The 23,789-nt window shown below is 35.4% G+C and overlaps 1 protein-coding gene and 1 long non-coding RNA gene across 5 annotated transcripts in view; one reads left to right on the top strand and one right to left on the bottom strand.

The window, feature by feature from the left end:
• Nucleotides 1-23,789, top strand: part of LOC117983855 (glutathione synthetase-like) — a 44,099-nt gene that overhangs the window by 5,727 nt on the left and 14,583 nt on the right. For 2 of the 4 annotated variants that reach the window (XM_034970478.2, XM_069499774.1), the window contains exons 5-9: nucleotides 2,029-2,198; nucleotides 10,973-11,015; nucleotides 12,219-12,389; nucleotides 13,313-13,380; nucleotides 13,943-14,047. In XM_034970478.2, the coding sequence (XP_034826369.1) occupies nucleotides 2,029-2,198; nucleotides 10,973-11,015; nucleotides 12,219-12,389; nucleotides 13,313-13,380; nucleotides 13,943-14,047 (557 nt within the window). Of the gene's footprint in view, nucleotides 1-2,028; nucleotides 2,199-6,299; nucleotides 6,434-10,972; nucleotides 11,016-12,218; nucleotides 12,390-13,312; nucleotides 13,381-13,942; nucleotides 14,048-23,789 lie in introns of all 4 variants that reach the window. The other 2 variants (XM_034970480.2, XM_034970479.2) reach the window with 2 other exon arrangements.
• On the bottom strand, nucleotides 20,688-22,768 carry LOC138402541 (uncharacterized). The gene is made up of 4 exons (XR_011236914.1): nucleotides 22,659-22,768; nucleotides 22,446-22,595; nucleotides 22,225-22,365; nucleotides 20,688-22,066 (listed from the first exon to the last, which is right to left on the bottom strand). It is a non-coding gene; the product is annotated as an uncharacterized lncRNA (long non-coding RNA).

Raw genomic sequence — 23,789 nt, 5'->3', positions numbered from 1 at the left:
CAGATTTTTATGTATAATAGTTTTTGATTTATCGTACAAAATGGCGGAAAAAATCCCCGAGTATGGAACCCTCGGTGCGCGAGTCTGACTCGCGCTTGGCTGAACAATTTTCTGTTGGTAGTCCGGATAATCGCGAATCCGTATAACCGAGGGCCGGATAATCGAGTTTCTACTGTATTTGAATGCGTTTTTTTTAAAGAAGGATGTTATGTGGGTCTTGAAACGTGAGCGTAGGCACAACAGGCAGGTACAAAGTGAAGTGAAGGCGAATCGTTCCGTCTTTATTAATAACAACCTAAACTCAGCTTTATTTATAAATGGCAAAGGATTGTTAATTGAATATTTGAAAAGAGCAACCACCGAGTTTCTTGCTGGTTCTTCTCGCGAAACAAAAGTAAATTCAGTGACAGTTGAAAAGCACTTGTAAAGATTTGTTTGAATACAAAAAATATCTTTGATAATAATATAAACATATCTAGCTTGTAAACTAGTAATTTAGGCTACAATAAATAAAATCTTCATTATGAAATTATGCAACATAGTCATTGAAATACATTTTAAAAAAAAATAAAAATGGCGATCAATCGAGCAATCGAGCAGGCGGGTCACCTAATGTTAAGTGATTACCGCCGCCCATGAACATTTGCAGTACCAGAGGAACCACCAATGTGTTGCTGGCCTAAAATTACAAAATATAATCCGGCATAAAATTGAAAAATACATTGCTTTATGATTCGGTTATTAGGTACCTATTCTAGATACAAATTTAAAATATTTAGCAACTGATATTTCGATAGACTTAGCTGTAGAAACCTTTGCAATACGGTATTTGAGAACTACATAATCAAATCAGTAACTTTTTATCAAACATCAAAACGCGCACTTAGTACGGTCTATGCGATATTCTATGAAATACTGGAATGTGACGTCACATCATAACGACGTACTTTTTTAGTTTAATCGATAATTTAAAAAGATTATCACACTTAAAACTAACATAAGACGTGAATGTTACGTATTTTGGAAGATCCTATATTTGATAATCACTGAGAAATAATCTATTTTTGATGTAGTCAAATACCCAATGTCAGAGGCGAATTAAATGTCAAGAGCAAGCACCTCATAGGCGCCCCTCTACTAGCAGACATATTAAAAAAATTACTAACTAATTTCAAAATAACGAAGAATTGTCTCATTGCATAGCTGGTAGTTCGTGATTATCCTATTTATGTGAACGAGTGAAGAACATAACGTCATGAAACTTTGCTATATTAAAGAAGAGGCAGTTTCGGTCACTCCAAGAAAATATTACTTAGGGATATAGGTAGGCCAGAGAAACCTACATGATCGCGCGCGCCCCTTCGTTACCTCGCGCCCCTAGGCACGTGCCTAGTGTGCCTTAGGGATAATGTGCCTTTGCCTAATGTGTTGTAGTTTGAGTTGTTATCAAGAAAGACGTTGCAGTTCCACAGCACACTGCAGATGTGCGCTTTTTGTCGCTGTTATGATGACCGACAAAGCGATTAGGTCTGAAGGAGATTGAAGGCGAGTGGGGTTCAAGGGCAGTGTGGTATGAGTACAGTGTACACTCTATATAGCGATATTGAAGAGACCGGGTATTTTAGTGCGTTATAAAGAGAGAGAGAGTAAAAGAAAACAATATAATTTTATGAATTGGTTAGCAATGAAACGATAGCAGGAAGTACAGTAGGTAAAACGTTAGGTAGGTAATTACAACAAACAAATGAACACATTTCTAAGAATTCCGTTGTACGTAAGAAATATTGACGACTCTATGGTATGGTATTTAAGGTCAGTGAATATTGGGGTCTAAATAATGACGTATTGTTTCGCTATTGAGAGTGGTTGCTATGCTATATAGAATGTTTCAATATAAGGATAACTGTAAACCAAGCGAAGCTTAGCAATTTGTACGTTTTAAGGAGTTTTTCGTTAAATAAAAGTTCGTAATAAAGGGTTTACACTGTATTTCTATGGAGGGTTATATTGGTAATCTGTCCGGCCCAGCCGATCTCGCTAGGGATGCTGAGGTCAGACATCATGCTGGAGTCGCGATGCCCGCACACGGAGAACCAGTGCGCGAAGCACACTCCGTACTGCTCGTGGAAGCAGGTGGAGATCAACAGTATCGCATCCGGCTTCGGCCACCTGGGGCCCGTGTCAAGGGAGATTCAGAGGTAGCCGCTGTTTAGGGGTGTGTAGATCTCGCGATGAGATTCGAGGCGAACAACACGCTATAGGGCGAGCAATAGAGAATCTTTCTCAGCTCTGAGAAGAAAGGGGTATGTGTTTAATAAAAACTGCCATACTCCTTCCAGGTTAGCCCGCTTCCATCTTAGACTGCATCATTACTTAGAATCAGGTGAGATTGCAGTCAAGGGCCAACTTGTATCTGAATTAAAAAAAAACGGCCAAGTGCGAGTCAGACTCGCGCTCCGAGAGTTCCATACTCGAGAGTTTTTTTCGACATTTTGCACGATAAATCAAAAACTATACCTAATACCTTAGGCATAAATGACCCGCGGACTTATTTCTTCGTGCTGGAGTGATCTAGCGATGGGTTGATGATGATGATGATGATGATGAAAGTACATACATTTGAAAAGGTTTATCTGATTAGCAAAGTTGTATGTTCGCCTTGACTTATTGCGAGATATTGTAGGGGGTAAGATTAGGGATGGGGGACCAGATTTTTAACTGAAGCTGTCAAATTGAGCTGTAATTCTGGGGACGGTTCCATAACAAATAAAAAAAAAAACAATAAAAACATAAAAAAATAAAACGAACAGCATCGAGCTATATTTTAAATTGAGTTTCATAATAAAAATAGATATGTACATACTAATTTTATGATACTCAATCAACAACACTAACTATATTTTATTTTTATTTTCTCCATAAAAAATATATATTTTAAAAAATCTGGTCCTTTTCATATAAAATGGTGAAATGGTTTGATAAAATGCCGATTGTAATGTTAATTGCTTATTTGGCGTCCTAATTTTTTTCATAATAGATAAATGGATTACAAACAAAATATAATATTTACGCGTACTTATATTTTTATATTATTATTCGGTATGTAAGAATGCTATCGTAAACTAAATTGGCAGGTCTAAAAGTAGTGTTGTCCTTTTCACAATGTTAGGGAACATTGTAAAACTCAGAAAAGGGTAGTATCGGCCTTTCATCGTTGCTTATAATACTTATACTATTACTATAATAATAATATTATAAAGAGGTAATGTTTGTAAGTTTGTTTGTAGGGGGTAATCTCTGGAACTACTGAACCGATATTGAAAATTCTTTCACCAGTTAAAAGCTATATTATTTCTGGGTGACATAGTCTATATTTTATTTCAAAAAAATTAGAGATTTTTACGAAAATTGAAATAAGTTATCCGTGCGAAGCCGTTACGGGTCGCTAGTCGGATATGCTTTGGACAGTGAAGCCTAAAAAATAGTATTATTTTAGACCTGTCAATTTAAAGTGTATTGAAGATGAATAAAGCGCCTTGTTGTAAAATATTTTGTTTACTATCCATTTATTAGTAGATTAACATAGCTGTGTATACTAGAATTGCATTTGCAGAGTTTAAATAGCCTTTTGTGAATAAAAATTAATATACTTTTACACAGATTACCTGTTATAGTATATTTTTGTGTTATATTTTTTATAACTTAGTTTATATTCTTTTATATTATAAAGTCATCACGTTCAACAATTGAAAACTGAAATAACTGAATTTCAATTCCAAAATACAGAATATATTTACAGCTGTTATAAATGGTAACCCAGGTATTTTAAGCTTTGACATAATATACATTTCTTAATTTTGTCATCAAATCTCTTTAGCTTTTACTATTTTGTTCTATATTTTGAGGTTTCAGGAGTTGGTCATATAATTTTTACACATTAAAAAAGCTAAAACATAATTATGCTTAGTTAACGTGGATTTTAATTTTGAAATTTTTGTTTACTAAAAAAGCGTTTGAAGTTACAGGTTTAATATTTTAACAATAAAAAGGTGTAAGTTTTTTTTACCGTTTGTGTGTAATTTTATAACTGGGCTTATGGTAGAAAGATAAGATGACAATTGGAAAGGCTCCTTATATTTGAAGAAAATATTGTTAGGAAAAAAATCTTTAAAACTATTAACATATATTATGTAATATAGGAAGGTAGGTAACGGGTAATATAGGTAGTCTTATTTTAGGATTTAGGAGCGGTCACTGAATATAAACCTAAAACATTAACGCACATTTTCATAGATATGATCAACGTATCCCTGTCGATAAAAGGATCGATCCATCATAATCATCTGTCGATCGATTGAGCACTGTAAGGAATCGCCAAGTTATCGATTAATGGTCGATAGATGGAAAATCGATTCATATCTAGCAATCGTCATTTCGATTTGATGTAGTTGTGTTCGAATTACTGTTAATTGATGTAAACTAGTTAACGTTCGTTTTCTACATTCAGTCAATCTAAAATCTGTAGTTAAGTTTTTCAATTAATATGTTGATAAGTCGAAAACTTGATTATTTAATTATTAGAACTACGTAAACATTGGCTATAGAAAATGGACATTATTCTGCTGTCGGGATATTTTACAACACCCACCCAGGGAATATATTGTAAAAACCTTAAAATTATCCCGTATCCATTTCCAACAGACTAATGAAAATTAGAGATGAGGTTTAGATTTAATTTTTCTGATTTTGTAAGAATTGGAATTTACAAGGATTTTAATATTTAAAACCTTACAAATTTCAATTCCTAAATTTTTAATCAATTGAAAATATTGAAAAGAGAGGTATAGAGCACATTATTTTAAGGGCTATTGGACTATTTCTATGTAGTTATTAAATCCAGGCACAAGCTTTACCCTAGTTTGTAGGTGGAGGGGAAGGGAAACTGCCTTTAAGTAATAAACTATAACTATTCCTACTATAAAATAATTATATCATCAAGTCGAAATTATCGTAGAGGTAGGTAAACCTCACCTGTTGAACTGTTCTTTGGCACAAGCTGTAGATCTATGCTTAGGTGAAAGGAAAAGGGAATTATTATTATAATAATTAGTTTTTAAATTGACTGTATATGACAAAAAAAAATTGGTGCAAATCTTGGTAATGTAAAATTGACTGTCTGCAGTAAAATCAATTCTTCTGTATATAAAGGACACATTTCTGAACTAAGGTGATAGGTCTAAAAGTAGCCCTATTTCACTTTTTTTCCTGTAAAAAAGATACCTAGCACTCATTTTAGACTTGTTGACTTGACAATTTACGACCGAAATTATAAATATCAATCTATAAAATGTGATCTGTCGATAAGATACTTGGCAACGGTGTTATTTGTCAAAAATTGAATAGTCTTTTTTAACAATAAAATTAACAACGTATAGTACCTACACTTTTATAAGTCGCATCGGCGAAATAGGGTCTTGGACTGCAGTAATAAAATGTAGTGATTTTTTGTATAACGGTGGTTTATTCATTATTAGAGAGAATAATTTTAAAAAATCATGATTTTATTTATTTTATCTACACCCATGCTTTAAATCCTCTATAAAAGATTCTGAAACAGTTAGCTTATTGTCAACATTAAAACACCATCCAAACGAGTGTTATAATGTACTGAATTTCATTATAACACTTGTGAAAATGATATAGATATTGGTGTATAGATATTGGGTGTTTTAATGTTGGCAATAAGCTAACTGTTTCAGAATCTTTTATAGAGGATTCATAATATTATGGGTGTAGATAAAGTCTTGTATGCAAATGTTGATAATTAGGTATTAAAACACTCAAGTCATACTATTATCACACTCGGCTTCGCCTCATGTGATAAACCGACTTTCGTGTTTTAATGCCCCTCTTTATACCATTTGCCATTATGCCAAATAGTTATTTATGCAACTGTTGCATAAATAACTATTTGGCATGAACGTCACGCTCTATGGAAGGTGAATAATGACATGACAATACATAAACGACATTTAAAAAAAAAAATTATCATACAAATGGAATAATTTCTGCGGGAAAGTATTGTTTATGTTAAAAAATTGATTTACAACGTCTAAGTAAGTGTAAATTTTAAAAACGGTAGTAGATACTGTTATTTATCGACAGATAATAGATTGATTGTTTATTATTTTCGGCCTAAAAGTACAAAGTCGAATAAGCATTTAACAGCAATGCCAGAAAACTTTATTGGCTGTTTTTTTTTTTAAATTAGATAAATATTTTCAAACTGCACGTTTCAGACTCTCAGTCTCGGGCTGTTCCGATCAGACTACCTGATGCAAAACCCGGACGGCAATAGTATCAAACAAGTGGAATTCAACACGGTCGCGTCCAGTTTTGGCGCAATCGCTGCGCACCTGCCCGACATGACTTGGTATCCGACATTTGCGCGCGATGTGTCTATGACCTAATTGTTCTATGCTCATGTTTCTTTTTTTTTAAATATTACTCTTGTAGAACAAGACATTATTTTATTATCTGTGCTTCATTCATACTGTTTTAAATCTTCGAAGATAGAAGCACAACATACTTAAAGTGTGGAATGAAGGAGAAGCCTTAGACTCTTCAGAATAAGGACTGTTAGAAGTAGCCCTATTGTGACACTTACTGTTAGAGCGAGATAGCTAAATGCATTTAAGCTCTTGTTAGAACGTGACAAAATGATAATGTTTTGTCCTTATCACCGTGGCCACTTTATTTTGTTTGGCAAAATGTATTTGTACGTGAGTATTTGACAAACAACGTGAAGTGTAGAAGGAATGACATTTCACAAGTAAGAAAATCTGCTTGACCGAGAGGGACCACGAGGGGCCACGCTAGTTGCAAATCTGGACATATCTGTGTTAGACTCGAATATTCTGTAAAAAATCGTATTCAACTTTGCCACGGACACAACTGATTAAACTTAACCTTATCATCGTAGCACTCAACCGAATCCAGGACTGATTTGAATTCGATTTGGCGTAGAGCCGACTCGAAGGTCTCATTTTCATAACAAATTAATTTTTATTTAATTGTAACGTATAAGATTCGAATAGTAAAAAATTGTATTCTAATCGGCCCGTTTGAGTGCTACTATACCAACTTTTCCTCCTTGAGTCGGTGGCAAGTGTTCTCTGTAAAAAAACTTAACAGAAAATTATTTTGTCGAAACAAAAATCTCAAAATAATATTTTAACTTCTAATCTCACTCATTTACATTTAAATGAGATATCCTAAAATTAGTGCTATATCAGAATGTTCGTTCTACAAGTTTAATAGTTCTATGAGCATAGACATTTCTTTTTTTTTAAACAGAAGGTCAAGATCCATCACGTTTGCAGCTATGAACTCAGTCGACATCTCTCATGTTTGCTTTTGCATATGCACGCTATACATTCATTCCTTACACCAATATTGCTTATTTTTGTCCGGTGTCTCACGCTTACGCTTTTTCATGGCTTTTTGTATGCACAGAATGTCGTATGATATAATTTGGGTAGATTTTATTTTTATTTTTTCATTTTAAAAATTTCGAACATTTTGTAGTATAAAACATTAATAGCATCCTAGATGTGTATTTTAGAAGTAATGTTTGGCGTGCATGATTTTTTTAAGAAGCATTTTGGACATTTGAGAGATGTTCCCTGAACCATGTCTGCAATGTCGGTTGAAGGGTCTTTGTGTATTTAGTTTTTATGTGAATTTACATGTTTATAATTTGATTTTTATCCAATTATTGCTGGATGGCATAGGGCACACATCTTTCAAAATCGTGTACCGTTTACGTAGCATTACGTTACAGAAATACCTACTTTTCATCACTATTCAAAACGGTGTTCAAAATCTTAAAATATAAATAATAACTATTAAGACCCCAATATCTCAAGGTTGGACTGAAATGCTATAAATCTGGAAAGTCACAAATTCACTCCTCGTACCTCACACGATGGGTTTATAGTACGCGACAGGTCGAGATGGCAATTAGGGAGGGAACGCCCCGCACACCCGCACATGCCCCGCGCTAACACGGGAGTCCCCCGCTTTATACCCTGATTGCCGCCATCTCAACCTGTCGCGGAATAGTTGGTATAAGTCTTAAGAAACAATAATTAACAAATATACTTACTAAAATGATTTTTCTTACAGATCTTTTTTCTTCAATCCAATCATCAAAACATAATAATGTAATTGTAATCAATAATAACATATTATTTGCATTAAAAAATAAATTAAACTCATAACAAAACCGTGTGATATTTTCATGAACGAATAAGGTTTAATAAATAAAACAATGACAAGTTATTACAGTCGTGCAAAAGCAATAATTTATTTATATATTTATTGAAACCTGCACTATTTATTAGAAATAAAATACAGTAAAGAACAATAAAAAGTTATTACTTACAGTCTTACTGCTGTTAAATTTATTAGATACTTATCTCAGGTGATATAATTTATTATAAGCCATGACGTAAGTTGTTACTTTTACTGGTGCTTATACTTGTTTCTATGTTATATAACGTTATATAACAAAAAATATTATTGTTATACCGCAGTTAGGGTGACGGCAATAGAATGCAATATATTGTATTAGCACCACTGTTGATTAATTTCATCATAATTATATTTTTGACTGATTTTATATTGAGAGCTATTTTAAAACAGTAACAACTTTCGCGATACTAACTTATAGCGTACACCATAAAATAGGAAGGCAGTATAGTTTAAATTTCTGCCCTTAGTGGTTAAAGGTGCAGATAAACCACTGTGTTGTGATGTATTCTAAAACGCGAACGAATTCATGCATTTTATATGTTCACTAGTAGTCTGTCGTGGCGCTCTGGCCTTCTGACGCTCGAGCCGCGCTGTGATTGTTCGATCGTCCCGCCAAAATACTTTGCAATTGCAGTACGTCATAACGCAACCTTCTGTCTGCACCTTTTTCAGTAACCGGTACGATGCCGTGTAGAAACCAAAGGGGTATGGGTTTAATAAAAACTACCATATCCCTTCCAGGTTAGCCCGCATCCATCTTAGATTGCATCATCACTTACCACCAGGTGAGATTGCAGTCGCGGGCTAACTTGTATCTAAATTTTAAAAAAGAACTGCTCAATTTCACACAAACTTTTTCGATTCTTGTCGTGTACTTTAATTAGTTTAATTATAATATTTAGATATTATGTTTTATTTTAATTTAGTTTGATAATTATACAGTAAAGAACTAAAGACTGTGCATAATATAATGTAATATGTAGTTCTAACGTACAATAATATTAGCATGTTTATAGTCTGTCGCTTTTTCAAACGCATGTACTAGTGTTCTATGTTTTAATATAAAATCTCTAATTCTGGATAAAGATACGACTCGGTAATAACTTTAAACTCGATAAAAGTTATGGTGCTCCTGCACTGAGGTTATAATGACATTTGTTACATATCATTTGATCACAAGATTATAAATTGTCACCTTGTTATTTAACAAGTTATATTATTGTACTGTGTTATAAAACAAATGTAACATGTTTGAAAATGTTAAACTTCTACACAGTAGACGCATCATTTAATTTACTATAGAGAATGCAATGTTTTTATTTAGAATTTATAGAGATTTTATTAAAATAATTGTTGTATATTCGTTGTGTATGCGCAGTGTAGTGGCATGTTGGAATGTAAACAAAATAACACGGTTTTTAAACCTGATCAGAAAATAATAAATTGGGCAATGATAAAACCATCAAAAATTATACCTACAGTATGTTGCCGAAAGTAATGTACATCGACCTTTAGAAGGAAATACCAAATTTGTATAGCACTGTCTCTGTCGTTGAGACCGACAAAACGGTATGAGGTAACGGTATAGGTATGAGTGGCAGAGACAACGCTCTACAAAGCAGAAATGTCATTCTAAAGGCCGATGTACATTACTTTCAGCCGCGTACTGTACAAGTTTGTTACAGTTAATACAGCTCGCGCCATGAAAGTTGAGACTGCGCAGGTAATCGTTTACTAATGTAAAATTACCAACCGCCGCGCTTTTGGTTCGTCAGTCAACCTTTTGCTTCTCGCGGTGTAAGAAAATACAATAAGGCACCAGTCGCGCTACCAACTAACCTAACCTAACCTAACCTGTTGTCCGCTTGGTTGCGCAACCAATTTGATGGCGGCGGCTGGGATCGCCCGCTGGTGGCGCAACCACAAATATGTATAGGGCTATTTGACGTCTCATTCACTCAACCACCAGTTGCGCTACCAGGGACAATTCTTCTCTCAGGCACTTTTGACGTCCATTTTGTAACTTGACGATCCTGGTGTCTGCTGGTGTTTAGCTTAAGACATCACGGTGGCACGACCGGTGGCGCTGTCATGATGTCTTAGTGAGATATTGGCCTTACTGTCCAAATCTCATTATACCTTTACATTGAGTGTTCTTGTCCCTCCCTCACCTTTCTACTACCGCACCGCAAGACACCGGGCGAGTTTCCACCCCTATGTCGTCAACATTCCATCTTCGCGTACGAAACGCTTTACGTCATAATTCCTTATACGCATGGCTAGGGTCTGGAATACTCTTCCGAGATCAGTGTTTCCTGCCAATTATAATCCGAGTATTTTTAAAACGAAGACACCTAGGCAAACGCGTCCCATCTTAGGTCACATCATCACTTCGCATCAGGTGTGATCGTGGTCAAGCGTGTGCCTATAATGTATTAAAAAATAAATCTCAAAGTTCATCTTTTCAATCCTGCACAAGCGAAACCTGTGCAGTAATATCTACTTTTACAACTTATGTGGCGCGGAGTACATATTATACTTTTATTTGGTTCAGTTTGTGTTTTCCAAATTTCTATTTATTTTACGGTGAATTTATTTTCGGTCAGGTAGGTATAGTATTGAGGATTTGGTTACTAATACGTTTTATTATTTTCAGTTACGTCCTTCGACAGTTAGGTCAACCTGAACTCATTAAGAATGTAAGTATAAGAATAACATACAAATGTTAAATAAGTACATATATTATTATGTGGTATATACAAAACTAACTGCCGATTCTAAAGATGGGCGTTATTGGCTATTTACGGCAACGGTTAATCAACAGTTACTTAGTTTCAATACCGATATTGTTAACCGTTGCCGAATATCGGTATCAGAGTTGTGTTTCAACTAATTTAATATGCGCAACGCGCAGCGGTTTCCGTTGTAGTAACTAAGCTAGCTGCCGTATCAATACCGTCTGTATAGCTAGCGCGTGCATATTCACTAAAATAAAACCAATTTTACTTTCATGAATATCGTGAAGTAATCACAACCTTAAGTTCATAGCAGTAAAGTTTAATTTGATCATTGACATAGGTCAAACTATAGTGGACGCCTGCACGAATAGTTTGCCACAGTCCAGTTAACCAAAAACATTTCATGAAGATTGATAAACCAAAGAGGACCTTATCTCTATTACTCTAAGGCTAACTGTATTTAGAATGATAGATCAAAGTGTAATGGACAAGTACTTGTACAGTTAAGCCTTAGCGTAATAGAGATAAGGTCGGCTTTGGTTTACCAAGTTCTTAGTTACTAAGCCGGTAGCCAATAACCGCTCCTTCTCAGCTTTCAGTGAAAGAAAGAAAGAGAAGGCATAATTATTGCGTTTCTAGTTACCAAAAAACCAAACAATGCATTGTCAGTTGCCAGTTGGCAGTGTTGCGTTGTCAGGTGGTTCGTCATAGATGATAACTGAAAACCGTTGCTAGCTACGACAATAACGCTACGGTACGCTATAGGCACGGCAGCGGTTTTCAGTTAAGTTAAGCTATAGCGGATACATGTCTAGCCGATTCTTTTTCAGGCAGTTTTTTAAAATTTTCTCTCTGTAAGAACCATCCTCGTACTTCAAGGAATATTATAAAAAAAGAATTAGCGAAATCGGTTCAGCTGTTCTCGAGATTTGCGACCAGCAACACATTCAGCGATTCATTTTTATCGGGCTGAAATTTGGCTTGCAGATAGCTATTATGACATAGGCATCCGCTAAGAAAAGATTTTTGAAATTTGTGTAGTCCACGCGGACGGCGACGTCGCGAGCATAAGCTTAAAGCTAGTATTAAAATAAGAATCATACTTCGAAGGAGAACCTTCTTAAGAAGCTACCCTTCAAAAACTTAATAGCTAAATACTTGCAGATGCCTCCGAATCCTGCCCTGTCTGGTCTATGTTCGGGCATAACTGAAGCCTACGACCTATTCGGAGTGCCGCGCGCGGTGGTCCTGTTCGTTGTGGAGGAGGTCTCCTACAACATCTGCGACCAGAGGTTCCACGAGTTCGAGATCTCCGAGAAACGACCTGAAATTATGGTAAGGATTTCAAAACTAGGCATTGGCGCTGATTATGTTGTTTCGCTAAACTTAATTTGGAGTATCTGCATCCTTTTATAAACATAACAGAAGTGCAGTTAAATATTAATCACGACCCGAATAGGCTTACCGAGAGTTTTTAGCTTTTATAATGATCTAACAGCAATATTAACCTGATTAGGGCACAATTGCAACCTCAATCAAAATGGCGACCTAAACACAAAAAGCATTTAATAGTCGTTCGAGTCTCGAGTTAGAACGAGACTAGTTTAAAAACCACCAACCAAACGTCGTTTCGTCGACATCTTGAGTCGATTGTATAAATACGGATTTATACAATCGACTCAAGATGTCGACGAAACATATCACGTGACGTCCGTTTCAAAGGCGGCAAATAAATGTGCGATAACTCTTTTCTTTTTAATATTGCTAAAAAAGGACGGAACATTAATTTTACATTTAAAGACTCTAAATTTTAGTGCACGCTACAAATTTAAACGATACGCTCGCGACTGGCAGCTAAAGTCACGAGGTTTGACGGCTCTAAATTAAACTTGAAACTGTCAAACTATGTCTGTCCTTTTCATATTATATTAGTAAGAAGAGGATCCGACTGCTCTAATTGCTTTCGTTTTTTTACGTGTCGTTTTCCCTGGTAAACAAACTAACTTTGTAGGCTCGAACCATCCGACTAGGAACAAAAATTATGTTCATTTTGGTTGGTAACGCCCAGAACCTACTGTTTTGCTAGCGTCACGCTTCTCTGCTACTTAGTTTCTCTTTAACCCAAAAAACCAGCGGCACGACAAACTGCGAGTCTTTATATAAAACGTGTGACTTCGATCGCCTCGTGTCACGTCACGAAACACCACAGTAATGTGCTTGCGCCTTTACAACAATTATATTGTATACTTTACTTGCAGATTTATCGACGGACGCTCACCGAAATCTACGATGAAACAACACTCAACGACAAAAAGCAATTGATGCTGTAAGTATATCTAGCATAGTTTTAGTGAGTTGGACAGTGGTACTGATTCTGAGTACATCTAAATTTTAGAGTATTCACATCCTCTTCTTACTCATTTAATATGAAAAGGACCGACACAGTTTGACAGCTTTAAATTTAATTTAGCACAATTTAATTAAGATAAATTTAATTTAATTTAGAACAAAGGCGAACTTCATACAAAATTTTACCTTGCGTCTATGTAGGAAAAATATTAATACCACAGGGGGCCCATTACTTAAACATAATCACCAAGATTTTTAATTTCAGGATTCATTCAAAAAAAGATATTAATATTTTTATATTTTGAGATTATGAAAGTAACGTAGTGGTTACATACTCTTTGGTTGGTAGTATATGCAAGATTGATGCAATCTATCTATCTATCTATCTATCTATCTATCTACCTGCCAAATTCCATGATTCTAGGTCAACGGGAAGTACCCTGTAGGTTTCTTGACAGACAGACAGACAACGAAGCGGTCCTATAAGGGTTCCGTTTTTCCTTTTGAGGTACGGAAACCTAAAAATGATTTTGTTTCAGAGACGGACACCCAGTGGCGGTGGTTTACTACAGGTCTGGTTACGAGCCCGCGCAGTATCCTTCCGCCAAGGAGTGGGACGCGAGGCTGCGAGTCGAGAGATCCACGTGAGTACATTTTCTGTTTTCTTCTTATACATTACTTGTAGGTTTACTTCCAGTTCGCACTTCGTAATGCTGGAGCCTGGTCAAAAAGGCTGCTGTATTTGGCGGCCACAGGATTTGACAAGGAAGTGTGAAGTGAACGCAAACACAATAGATCGGAGACGGTCGCAGTGATATCAAGGACCTGCATAGCCCCAAAGAAGAAGAAGAATGCTGGAGCCTCAATAGCTCAACGTTCTTCTTTTGTTGTTGGCGGCTGTGCAGGGCTATCCAGACTCTGTATCTGAATCTATACTACCTCCAAAATCTACATAACCATAAGATTTTTCCACTTTACTTAAAAAAAATATCTCGTCAAAGATGATAGAGCAATACAATGGAGTTTTAAAATGTTTCGACTTTAGTTTCAACGCCTCAAATGCTTCCTTTGTAAAGCCTGGATGCCCATCGATGGTCTATACCACCTACCCAGCGTTTTTATAGAGGGCAAACAAGTGTTAAAAGTCTTCCTTACGTAATTGTACGCCTTTGGTGAGTAAAATTTGTAGAATAGGTGTCAAATGTGCCCATATGGCTATTGGGTGAAATAGTGCAGAAAGATTTCTCTTGAAGGTCTTGTTCGTTTTTATAATAAATTACTCCAGTGTGTACTGTAAATTGTTGTTTGGACGCGCCATAATGTGTGGCTTGTACCTCTTCACTCATTTTGACTAGATATTTTTCCGAAAAATCGCAATGAATGATGCATTCAGTAGCAGATAGTGTATCTTTACATTTCTTGTACATTTGGTATGCATGTTAAATATTATAATAGTGTTTTTTAATTTTTGAAGTTGATCGGGAAAAGACTATCAGATCTGTTAATGTTTCTCGTATTATGTCCTTAGTAGTTCTTTTTGTGATTTTTTTATAATTTTCTTCGTTTGCGCTCTTTTTTACATATTCATGTTTCTTTGGTACCCATGCATAACACCATCTCATCTTGATTTTTGTGTGCCAAATCTAAAGGGGCTTTCTTATTTTCACAAATTTTACATTTATCATGCATATATTTTTCATTAAACTTGTCACAAACAATATCCGAAACCAATTTCTCAAGGTCATTAGTTTCTAGGACTTCCAGTATTTTTAACTTTTGTGCTACGAATGTCAAATTCGCATGTTTGATACAGGCACGTGTGTTTCTTTTTGTTACTGTAGGGTCTAAAATATAAAACGGCTTATATCTGGTAAATGTTGTGTACGATACCGAGCCACCTTCGTTAATATATTTTTTATGCAAATTTTCTAAAGAATCTTGTAGATATCTGACTTGTCTTTTATCTTTTTTGAATGTTTTAGTTTCTCTTTTTCCTGCTGCTGTTATGATCTCTATCAAGAAAATCTTTTATCTCTTTGATCCTTTTTCTCACTTTCTTTGCTACTGTTCTTTGTTTTCCCCTCAGTCTGCCTTTAAGTCCCAAGTAAGAGTAACCAAGATTAGTCTTTAATTTATATTTTCTCACAATATCATTGTTTACTACAGTCTGACAATGATTGCTTTAAAACGTAGTTTTCGAATATCGCCTTTTTTACATTTTCTTTATCAGGACTAGGAATATTTGAGATGGTTTCTTGTATGAACTTTTCTATCTTTGAAGACGGTGTTGTTGCTTCTTCGGTTACTGAATTTGAATTTTCACCTAAATTTCGGAGGTTTTTAAACTCATTTTCAGTTTTATTTAATGATTCTTTTAAGTTTTCTATTTGTTTTTGTAGCGATTTAAGGTTTTCTTTTGAGCTCTTATAATTTTTGACAATCGTTCAATTGTTAATTTAAGTTTCAAATTTTCTTTTGACAAAAGATACCTGTACAGGATGCTTCAATGAAAGGCCGCAAATATTGATAAAAGCTCTTCTAAAAACGTATTTCACGCCTAAATCTGTGAATACATCTTTTTTCCATTTTCTTTCTACAAAATTTACATTTTCTTTTTGAAATTTGACAAATCTGTCATATGAAATACGTTTTCTTTTTCTGAGCCATTCTTTATTATTTTACAACAAAAAAAGGTTTTATACGCGTCGCCTACAATACCGAACCTTGCGTTTTTGTTTTTGGTCAATTTTAGGTTCTACTTAATTATATATTTAGAACAGTAGTATAATGATATTGACGACAGTATCTTAATACTAAGTAGTTTTTTGAGTGAGGACAGGTCATTGTGAGAGAAAGTACATTTTTTTTGAAAATGACATGTATGTTATCCTCCTATCCTATCCAAAAATGTCACGATTTTGTCACCGCATTGTCACCACCCTGTCACCACCTTGTCACCACCCTGTCACCACTCCCGCAGAATGGCGACCCGAAGCGACACTGCGGCGACAAGACGGCGACCAGCGGTGCCTAGGTAGCTAAAAGTAACTTTAACTATTTACAGACCCCATATCGACTCCGCCCATGCCTTTCTTGTAGTTCTGAAAGGCAAAATGCATGTCCACGTCTACCTTTCTTCCTTCTGCAGAACTCCATCTTTTCACCTTGCCCAGAGGTTAAAGAAAGTCGAAGTTTGTGACAGTAGTGGGCATTTCTGTTTGTGTTGCTTATTTTCCCTCAGAGGATTAAATTTGTATATAAGATCTTGAGGGCTTCCGCGCAGGCAATGCACCCCAAGAAACCTGTTTTCCTAGAAGTTTCGATCAATGGTGTACCGTTTTTAGCTTTGAGGGATGACAAGTACAGCACTGCCTCATCCATATAAGAGAAAAATATGAATGTATTTGATCATTTATAGGTTTTTTGAAACTGTGTTGAAACATATTGCGCGAGTTAAATATGTCAAACAAATTATTTAGCGTTTTGATGAAAAATGCTGTCGGCGCACTGTTCATAAAAGCAGACAATTTAGACTGCTCACAGAAATTTATTTGCGTCAGCCACACTCGCGCTAAAACTGGTTGCCAATTTCAGCTTCATTTTCTGATTTTGATAATTTATATGTAGATTTCGTAATTTATTGGCCACATGGATTTTTTCATTTTCTATGCTGTTTAGCTCTTGTAAGTAAGCTCAACATATTTTGTTTCCATCTCGATCGATAAATCATAATAAAAGTGAGGGGTCTAAAATAGCCACTACTGGATTGTTTGTGACAGGGTGCTTAAACTGAATATTTTTATTCACGAGACAGCAGCCAAGCTGGTTGATCATTGATATTTTGGATGCACATCCATCGAAAGTGGTTGTAACAATGATATTAGTGTTAAGTTCGTTGGAAATTTCTTTGTCTTTGATTTTCTTTAGATTTATGACCACGATTTAGTTCTTTTTCTCTCTGGTGTAAAGTATATTGTAGGGTTCGGAGTAGGCGAGTAATTGAGACTCTTTGTTTCGAAGTTAACCAAAATAGTAACAATCTACTGAAAAAATTGTTAATGCCAAATAAATTGACTAAAGGTTTGTGATCCGTTTTAATTGTAAATTTTTTGCCAAATAAATATGGCCGAAAATATTTCACAGACAAAACAATAGCTAAAAGCTCTTTTCTATTGTTGGATAATTTACCTCTGATTTTTTCAAAGAACGACTTGCATAATATGCTAATGGTAAGTCATTTTTATAACTTAGCACTGGATCTATAGCCAATCCAGAGGCATCTGTACGCAATATAAATTCATTTTCTTCATCAAAATTAGGATACTGCAAAATTGGCGGATTGACCAGGGAATAAAATAACTAATGATTTCATTCTCATGCTCGTTAATAACTATCGTCACATCATATGTCTTGGTTTTCACCCTATGCTCTGGGCACATTTTACATTTGACAGTGCGAACCCCGTCCTTTCGGCGTCGTTGTACATAGCCGATCGCATCATCTTCGTAAGATTCCCTTGCAGACCTGTGAAACAATAGCAATGATCATGAAAAAGAGAATCGACATGAAATTTATTAACATAACCTAAAATGAGATTTTACAAAATTAATGAATGAATATAAAACAGAAGTTTATAAAGAAATAATTTCAACGTTGTACTTACACCGCTGTTTTTACATTTTTCAATTCCGCAGCATAGTAATCAGCATTACTATTAAAAAAAAGTGCAACCATAAAAGCGTCTATCTTGGGTAGGTTGCTGTTATCGGCTCACACAAAATTTGGTTCCATTTTGTGATTCAAAACGAATATTTAGGTCACTTGTTAAATAATATATCAAAAATTTACAAAAAGTACTTCAGAAATAGCCTTTACTCAATGAAATAGCTCACAGAACGAATATTACAACTCCGAAAACATAAAACACAAAAAACAATCTATCGAGGAATCCATGTTTACCCTGCGTGTGACATCACCAGAGTTTTTCACAACACTTCCAACTTCCAACAACAACTTCCATACATAAAATACCACACAATAAACAGTGTGGTTGTCAATTACAGGTGAAAGAAAAAACTAACATGCACTAACTTAACAGATTACTAACTTAAGTTCTACGCTTCTGTTAACAGAAGCGTATACAAGCGTTTTGTATTCGCTCCACTAGTCATCGAGTGCGACCTTATAACCTGGGACCATACAGAGCATCGGCGTAGTTAGAGAATCAACGTTTCGCAAACCTTAAGTCGAGTGTCAGTGGTAAGGAAATACACGAAGGTACACGTACACGGTAAAGTATTTTAAGTTTATAGAAACAGTTTCGGGCTACTTGAATTATGTGGTTCTCAAATCGATGATCGCTGTCATACAGAACTCCCAAATTATCAGCTTCCTTGGTACGTTCCAATACTTCACCTCTGACACACACCGGGGGAGCATTGAGAGGGATTTTTTCATACACTCTGACGAGTACAAAGAAACATGTATTTCGTCTTATTTGAATTCAAAACGAGCATGACATTAAGGGTTCTAGGACACTCTGAAAAAAGTACGATGTCATCTGCGAATCTTAAATGGCTCAGATATTCGCCGTTTATTTTTATTCCCCTGTTAGACAAGTCTATATTTCTGAACACCGTTTCCATTACTGCTGAGAATATTTTGGGGGATAACAGGTCACCTTGCCTTACACCCTTTTTTATTGGAAATACTGGTCCTATTCTTTCATAAGTTTTTTTGGCTGAGTTTTTACTATATATGCTATGCAGTACTTTAATGTAATCAATGCCCTGTTGTTTAGGTGATTTCCATATTTTTGAGTGTTCTATTGTATCAAATGCTTTAGTAAAGTCTATAAAGCAAATATATAAAGTAATTCCATATTCTTTTGTCTTTTCTATTATTTGGGATATAACTTGAATGTGGTCCGTAGTAGCCCAACCTTTCCGAAATCCTGCTTGTTCACGACGTTGATTTTCTTCAAGAGTTCTCGTGATCCGATGTAGTATAAGTTTTGCGAACACTTTAGACAAGTTTGTCATCAAACTGATCGGTCTATAAATAATTAGACAAATCACTCTTGTCTCGTTTCTTGTGCAGAAGAATCGTTGTTGACTTGGACCACTCCTCTGGAGATTTTCCTGTTTTAAAGATATTATCGTACATTATTTTCAGTGCATGTTTTAAAGGTTCACAGAAAGATTTTAAGAGCTCGTTTGTTATATTGTCTTCACCCGGTGACTTGTCCTTTTTTTGTGTACTTATTGCGTATTTTATTTCTGATAGTATGTCATTATTGTCACTTTTATTATAATATAATGTCTTTGTAGTCAGTATATTCTTCCCTCAAGGGAGTTTAGAATATCTGGACGTCTATTTAGTTGTTTACCCGTCTTATTTTTAATGTTTGCTGCCCATTCTGTTGTGTTTCTTAGTTCTTTGTAAGCTTTTTGATAGCTCCTGAACTCGAACGGTGTAAATGTAGAAAAATGAATAAATTTTCACTATGATGCATTCGAAGTCAACAGGTAGACAATTAGCGGCAGTTTTGATAGCGCTGTGGACTATGTGGACTCCACATCCAATTCCAATAAGCTGTCTGCCGAGTGATTCGTTCAATTTTGAGTAAACATTATTACGTCCTTTCCTATTCTTTTCGGGTTTTTAAATTTTGATTTTTTTTACTAAATTTTTCACTGTCACGTTGCTATCGAATCCTTTGTAAACTTCGAGAAATACTTTGTTTCCATCATTTCTTAGCACTCACATAGCATGTACTCACGTATGTGTGCCTCGGCTGCGCTTCGGCCCACATTTACACGTTCTTCCATCAATGTCTAGTTGTGGTGGCCAAGGCTTGAATAGTACTTTTCTCAAACAATGCGCGGAAATTTAAACTAAGTAGTACTTACTTATAGGCAGTAATGTCCAAAATCAATCGCGAACAACGAACAACTATATTTTTTCCCGAGTTCATTTGTTTCAATAAATAGCTCCCTGATTGCAAGAATTCATCACACTTAATTGTATTTACTTGAACTCATTTTAGCAAACACAAATAGTTTTTAAAATCAATAACGAACAAAGTAATAAATAATTTTCCATCATAGTGTTCATTTGTTTTTTTTTTTCAATAAACAGCTTATGCTGGCTCTGACCACGTTGTGCACCAACACCGCAAACAACCATCGCCAACCCGCGCCCCTTCCGCCTTCCGTCACTAATATGCCCTCTGTACGATGGCCCAGCTGTTGGCCAACATGTTGGCCTAACGTGTAGAGCATGCAATTCGAAATTTAAAAAAAAACTTTTGTCCTTGGTTGTCAAATTTTGGAAAAAAATATCGTTCCATTTTTAAATTACACGGCAACTATGAGTTTAGTATGTAGTTTATAAGACCACTAAACCACGACAGATATGGATTTTCATACAACTTTAGGCAGTCGCTGATTGGCCGGTACAGCAAGTTCGATTTATATCGAAGAATTTGTCAAAGTAATGCTCACCAAGCATGTTTGAGAAAAATATGTATTTTTTTTTTAATTTATTGGACACACAAAACAGATTATGACAATAATTGATAAAGTAATACAAGCCACGAATAAAACTAGTCACTCTCCAAAAAAAAAGTGTGTACAAATGCAGTTATTAGTAATGGACGTGTACGTAGTTAGTAATGGACTCACTATTAAACAATATCTATACTACATATAATAAAAGAACATAGAACTAAAAATTTGTTAAAAATCGAACACTAAATAAAGTACTTACGTGTTATTGTGTTAGTTATTATACAAAACAAAAACGTATTTATATAAATTATAATATGTAAATTATAAGAACCTAGAACTTAGAATTTTAATGATTGTCAACTTTTATTTATTCTGTTCAAACATTACATCAATCAAATCTAATGATTATTAAGCAAACATATAAAAATAACTCTATATAGCTACTTTTCTAGCTTTAGCACTTGCAAATTTTTTTATCAAGTCGGAATAATTTAACCTTTCGGCAATAGCATTTTCTATCGACAAAATTCCAAAATCGGACAGTCTTTCCTGACCGATAGTAGACCGGTAAGTTTTAATAAGTTTCAATTTACTGAAACTTCGTTCTCCTTTGGCAACAGTTACAGGCACAGTTAGTAAGATACGAAGCGCTGTCCATACATTAGGGAAAATATCTTGCCAATCATTTTTTTTTATAAGTTGTAGAACTTTTATTGGCTCTCCTGATTGAAGATTATTTAATAATGGCTTTAGGCTCACAAGTTCTTCAACCAATTCTTGTCCAGATATGTCACATTTTTCTCCATCGGTTAAAGTGATTTGTAAATCAGCACAAGATTTTTCCAACATGGATTTTTCTGGAATAATTTTTATGTTGTATAAAAAAGACCATGTATCGTTGAATTTTGACAGTTGTTGAAAACGTGTAATCAATGTATTCTCAATAGGGTATTCTATCATCGGGTAAAAAACGTTCATTTTATATAATTTCTCCGGGTCAGTTGGTGTTCATGTCATTTTCTACTTCTATAACCGGTTGTAATTCGTAACCATTATTATGGTGCTCTATATCCAAAGAAGCTGCAGAACTAGTTGCCAAATTGAGATTCTCTTGTGGATCAATCTGTTGTAGTCGCTCTTGAATATTACTACCTGCAAAACAATATGCAGTAGCATTAAAACTGCAAGCATTAGCCGCCACATATTTATTTAATTAGGTAAACTTTTTTGCGCAAATATTGTTACAAAATACCAACTTAACGCTATAATGAAGATAAACATTCATTGCGAAAAACCATAACCAAACTTACCTAGCTCAGATAGGTCAGTGACAGGAGATGGTGCAACAAGCTCAGTTTCAGATATTTCAAGCATCGGTTCATTCGATAAGGCACCTTCATCTGCGCTCTCTTATGGTACAATCTGTAACAGTTGCTCTTCGAACTTACCACCTACAAAACAATATAATAGCGTTAAATCTTACAACCATTAGCTGCCATACATGGAAAAAACCACAAGCTGAAGTACCAACCTGGCTCAGATAGTTTCTGATGTTCAGTGGCAGAAATTGAGGCAACAAGCTTCCCCTCAGATATTTCAAGCATCGGCACATTCGAGAAGGCACCTTCATCTGTGCTCTCTTGTGGGACAATCTGTAACTGTTGCTCTTCGCACTTACCACCTGCAAATACAACAGCGTTAAATCCCACAACCATTATCTGAGTACACAAGCTAAAGTACCAACCTGGCTCAGATAGTTTCTGATGTACAGTGGCAGAAATTGAGGCAACAAGCTCTCCTTAGACATTTTAAGTAACAAGACGGCACCTTTATCTGCGCTCTCTTGTAGTATAATCTGTCGCGGTTGGTCCTTAGAACCACCATCTGAAAAACCATAGGTAACTGTGTTATATATTACGAATAAAAGTAGGCAGTCAAGTGAGTCAGTCAGTGATAGCAGGTTGGCAGGATAGTTATTGAATTAAACTTATAACTATTTATTAAATACTAGCTGTGCCCCGCCGTTTTACCCGCGTAGCTTACGTTCCCGTGGGAATACTGGGATAAAAAGTATCCGTCCTTCCTTCCTTCCAGCTTCATCCCATTCGTAAAATAGATACCTACCAATCAGAATTTGCCTCCCCGCGGGACTCTAAACCAAGACTGGACTCCGAGTCGAAAGAATGTTCTTTACATTTCAGCAATTGTAAGACCTCCATCAATGAATTGTCATGATCTCTTATATCGTACCTTGATAGGGCATCAGGAATTGGCTTCATATGAATAGGGGTTATCAAAACTGCTGGTAGTGTTTGTTTTTTTTTTTAAATCTATCCCCTCCCAATTTTTGGAAAATTTTGTGGGAGCTATTCTGCCATTGCCCGGTACATTATTTGACATTAAAACTAGGAAGTACTACAAAGCGTTCTTAATTTCTCCTATAAAGATAAATTACTGTCAAGGAAAATGAAATAAATATATTGCCATTATGGGGATCTTTAATACCTTTTTACGCATACATACAATCAAACCTTTCACATATAGACCACAGGTCGCGGTGTAAGGCTAGGATGTGCGCCTCCGCTCTCTTTAACTACAAAACTGGTTCGTGTGCCAGTTATCACAGGCAACAGCATACGCTTTTTTTAGTGGCCCAAAAAACCCTGTATCCAATAACTGCTTACGATGGCTCGTATGTGGCGGCAAACTCAAGAGTGAAGGCGCATCACGCCGGGTTTGGAGTTGTTTCGTGATTTGAAGACTTGAATTACATGGAGATTTGTTTAATTTGCATAAGTTATTATAGTTTACAACGAGAATCATACATTTTTGCATTCAGAGGGAAAAACCAAAGAGAGCCGAGCAAACGTCAATG

This window comes from Maniola hyperantus, chromosome 7 (genome assembly GCF_902806685.2).
Source record: "Maniola hyperantus chromosome 7, iAphHyp1.2, whole genome shotgun sequence".
Classification (NCBI taxonomy): Eukaryota; Metazoa; Arthropoda; class Insecta; order Lepidoptera; family Nymphalidae; genus Maniola; species Maniola hyperantus.
This window is presented reverse-complemented; position numbering and strand designations above follow the sequence as displayed.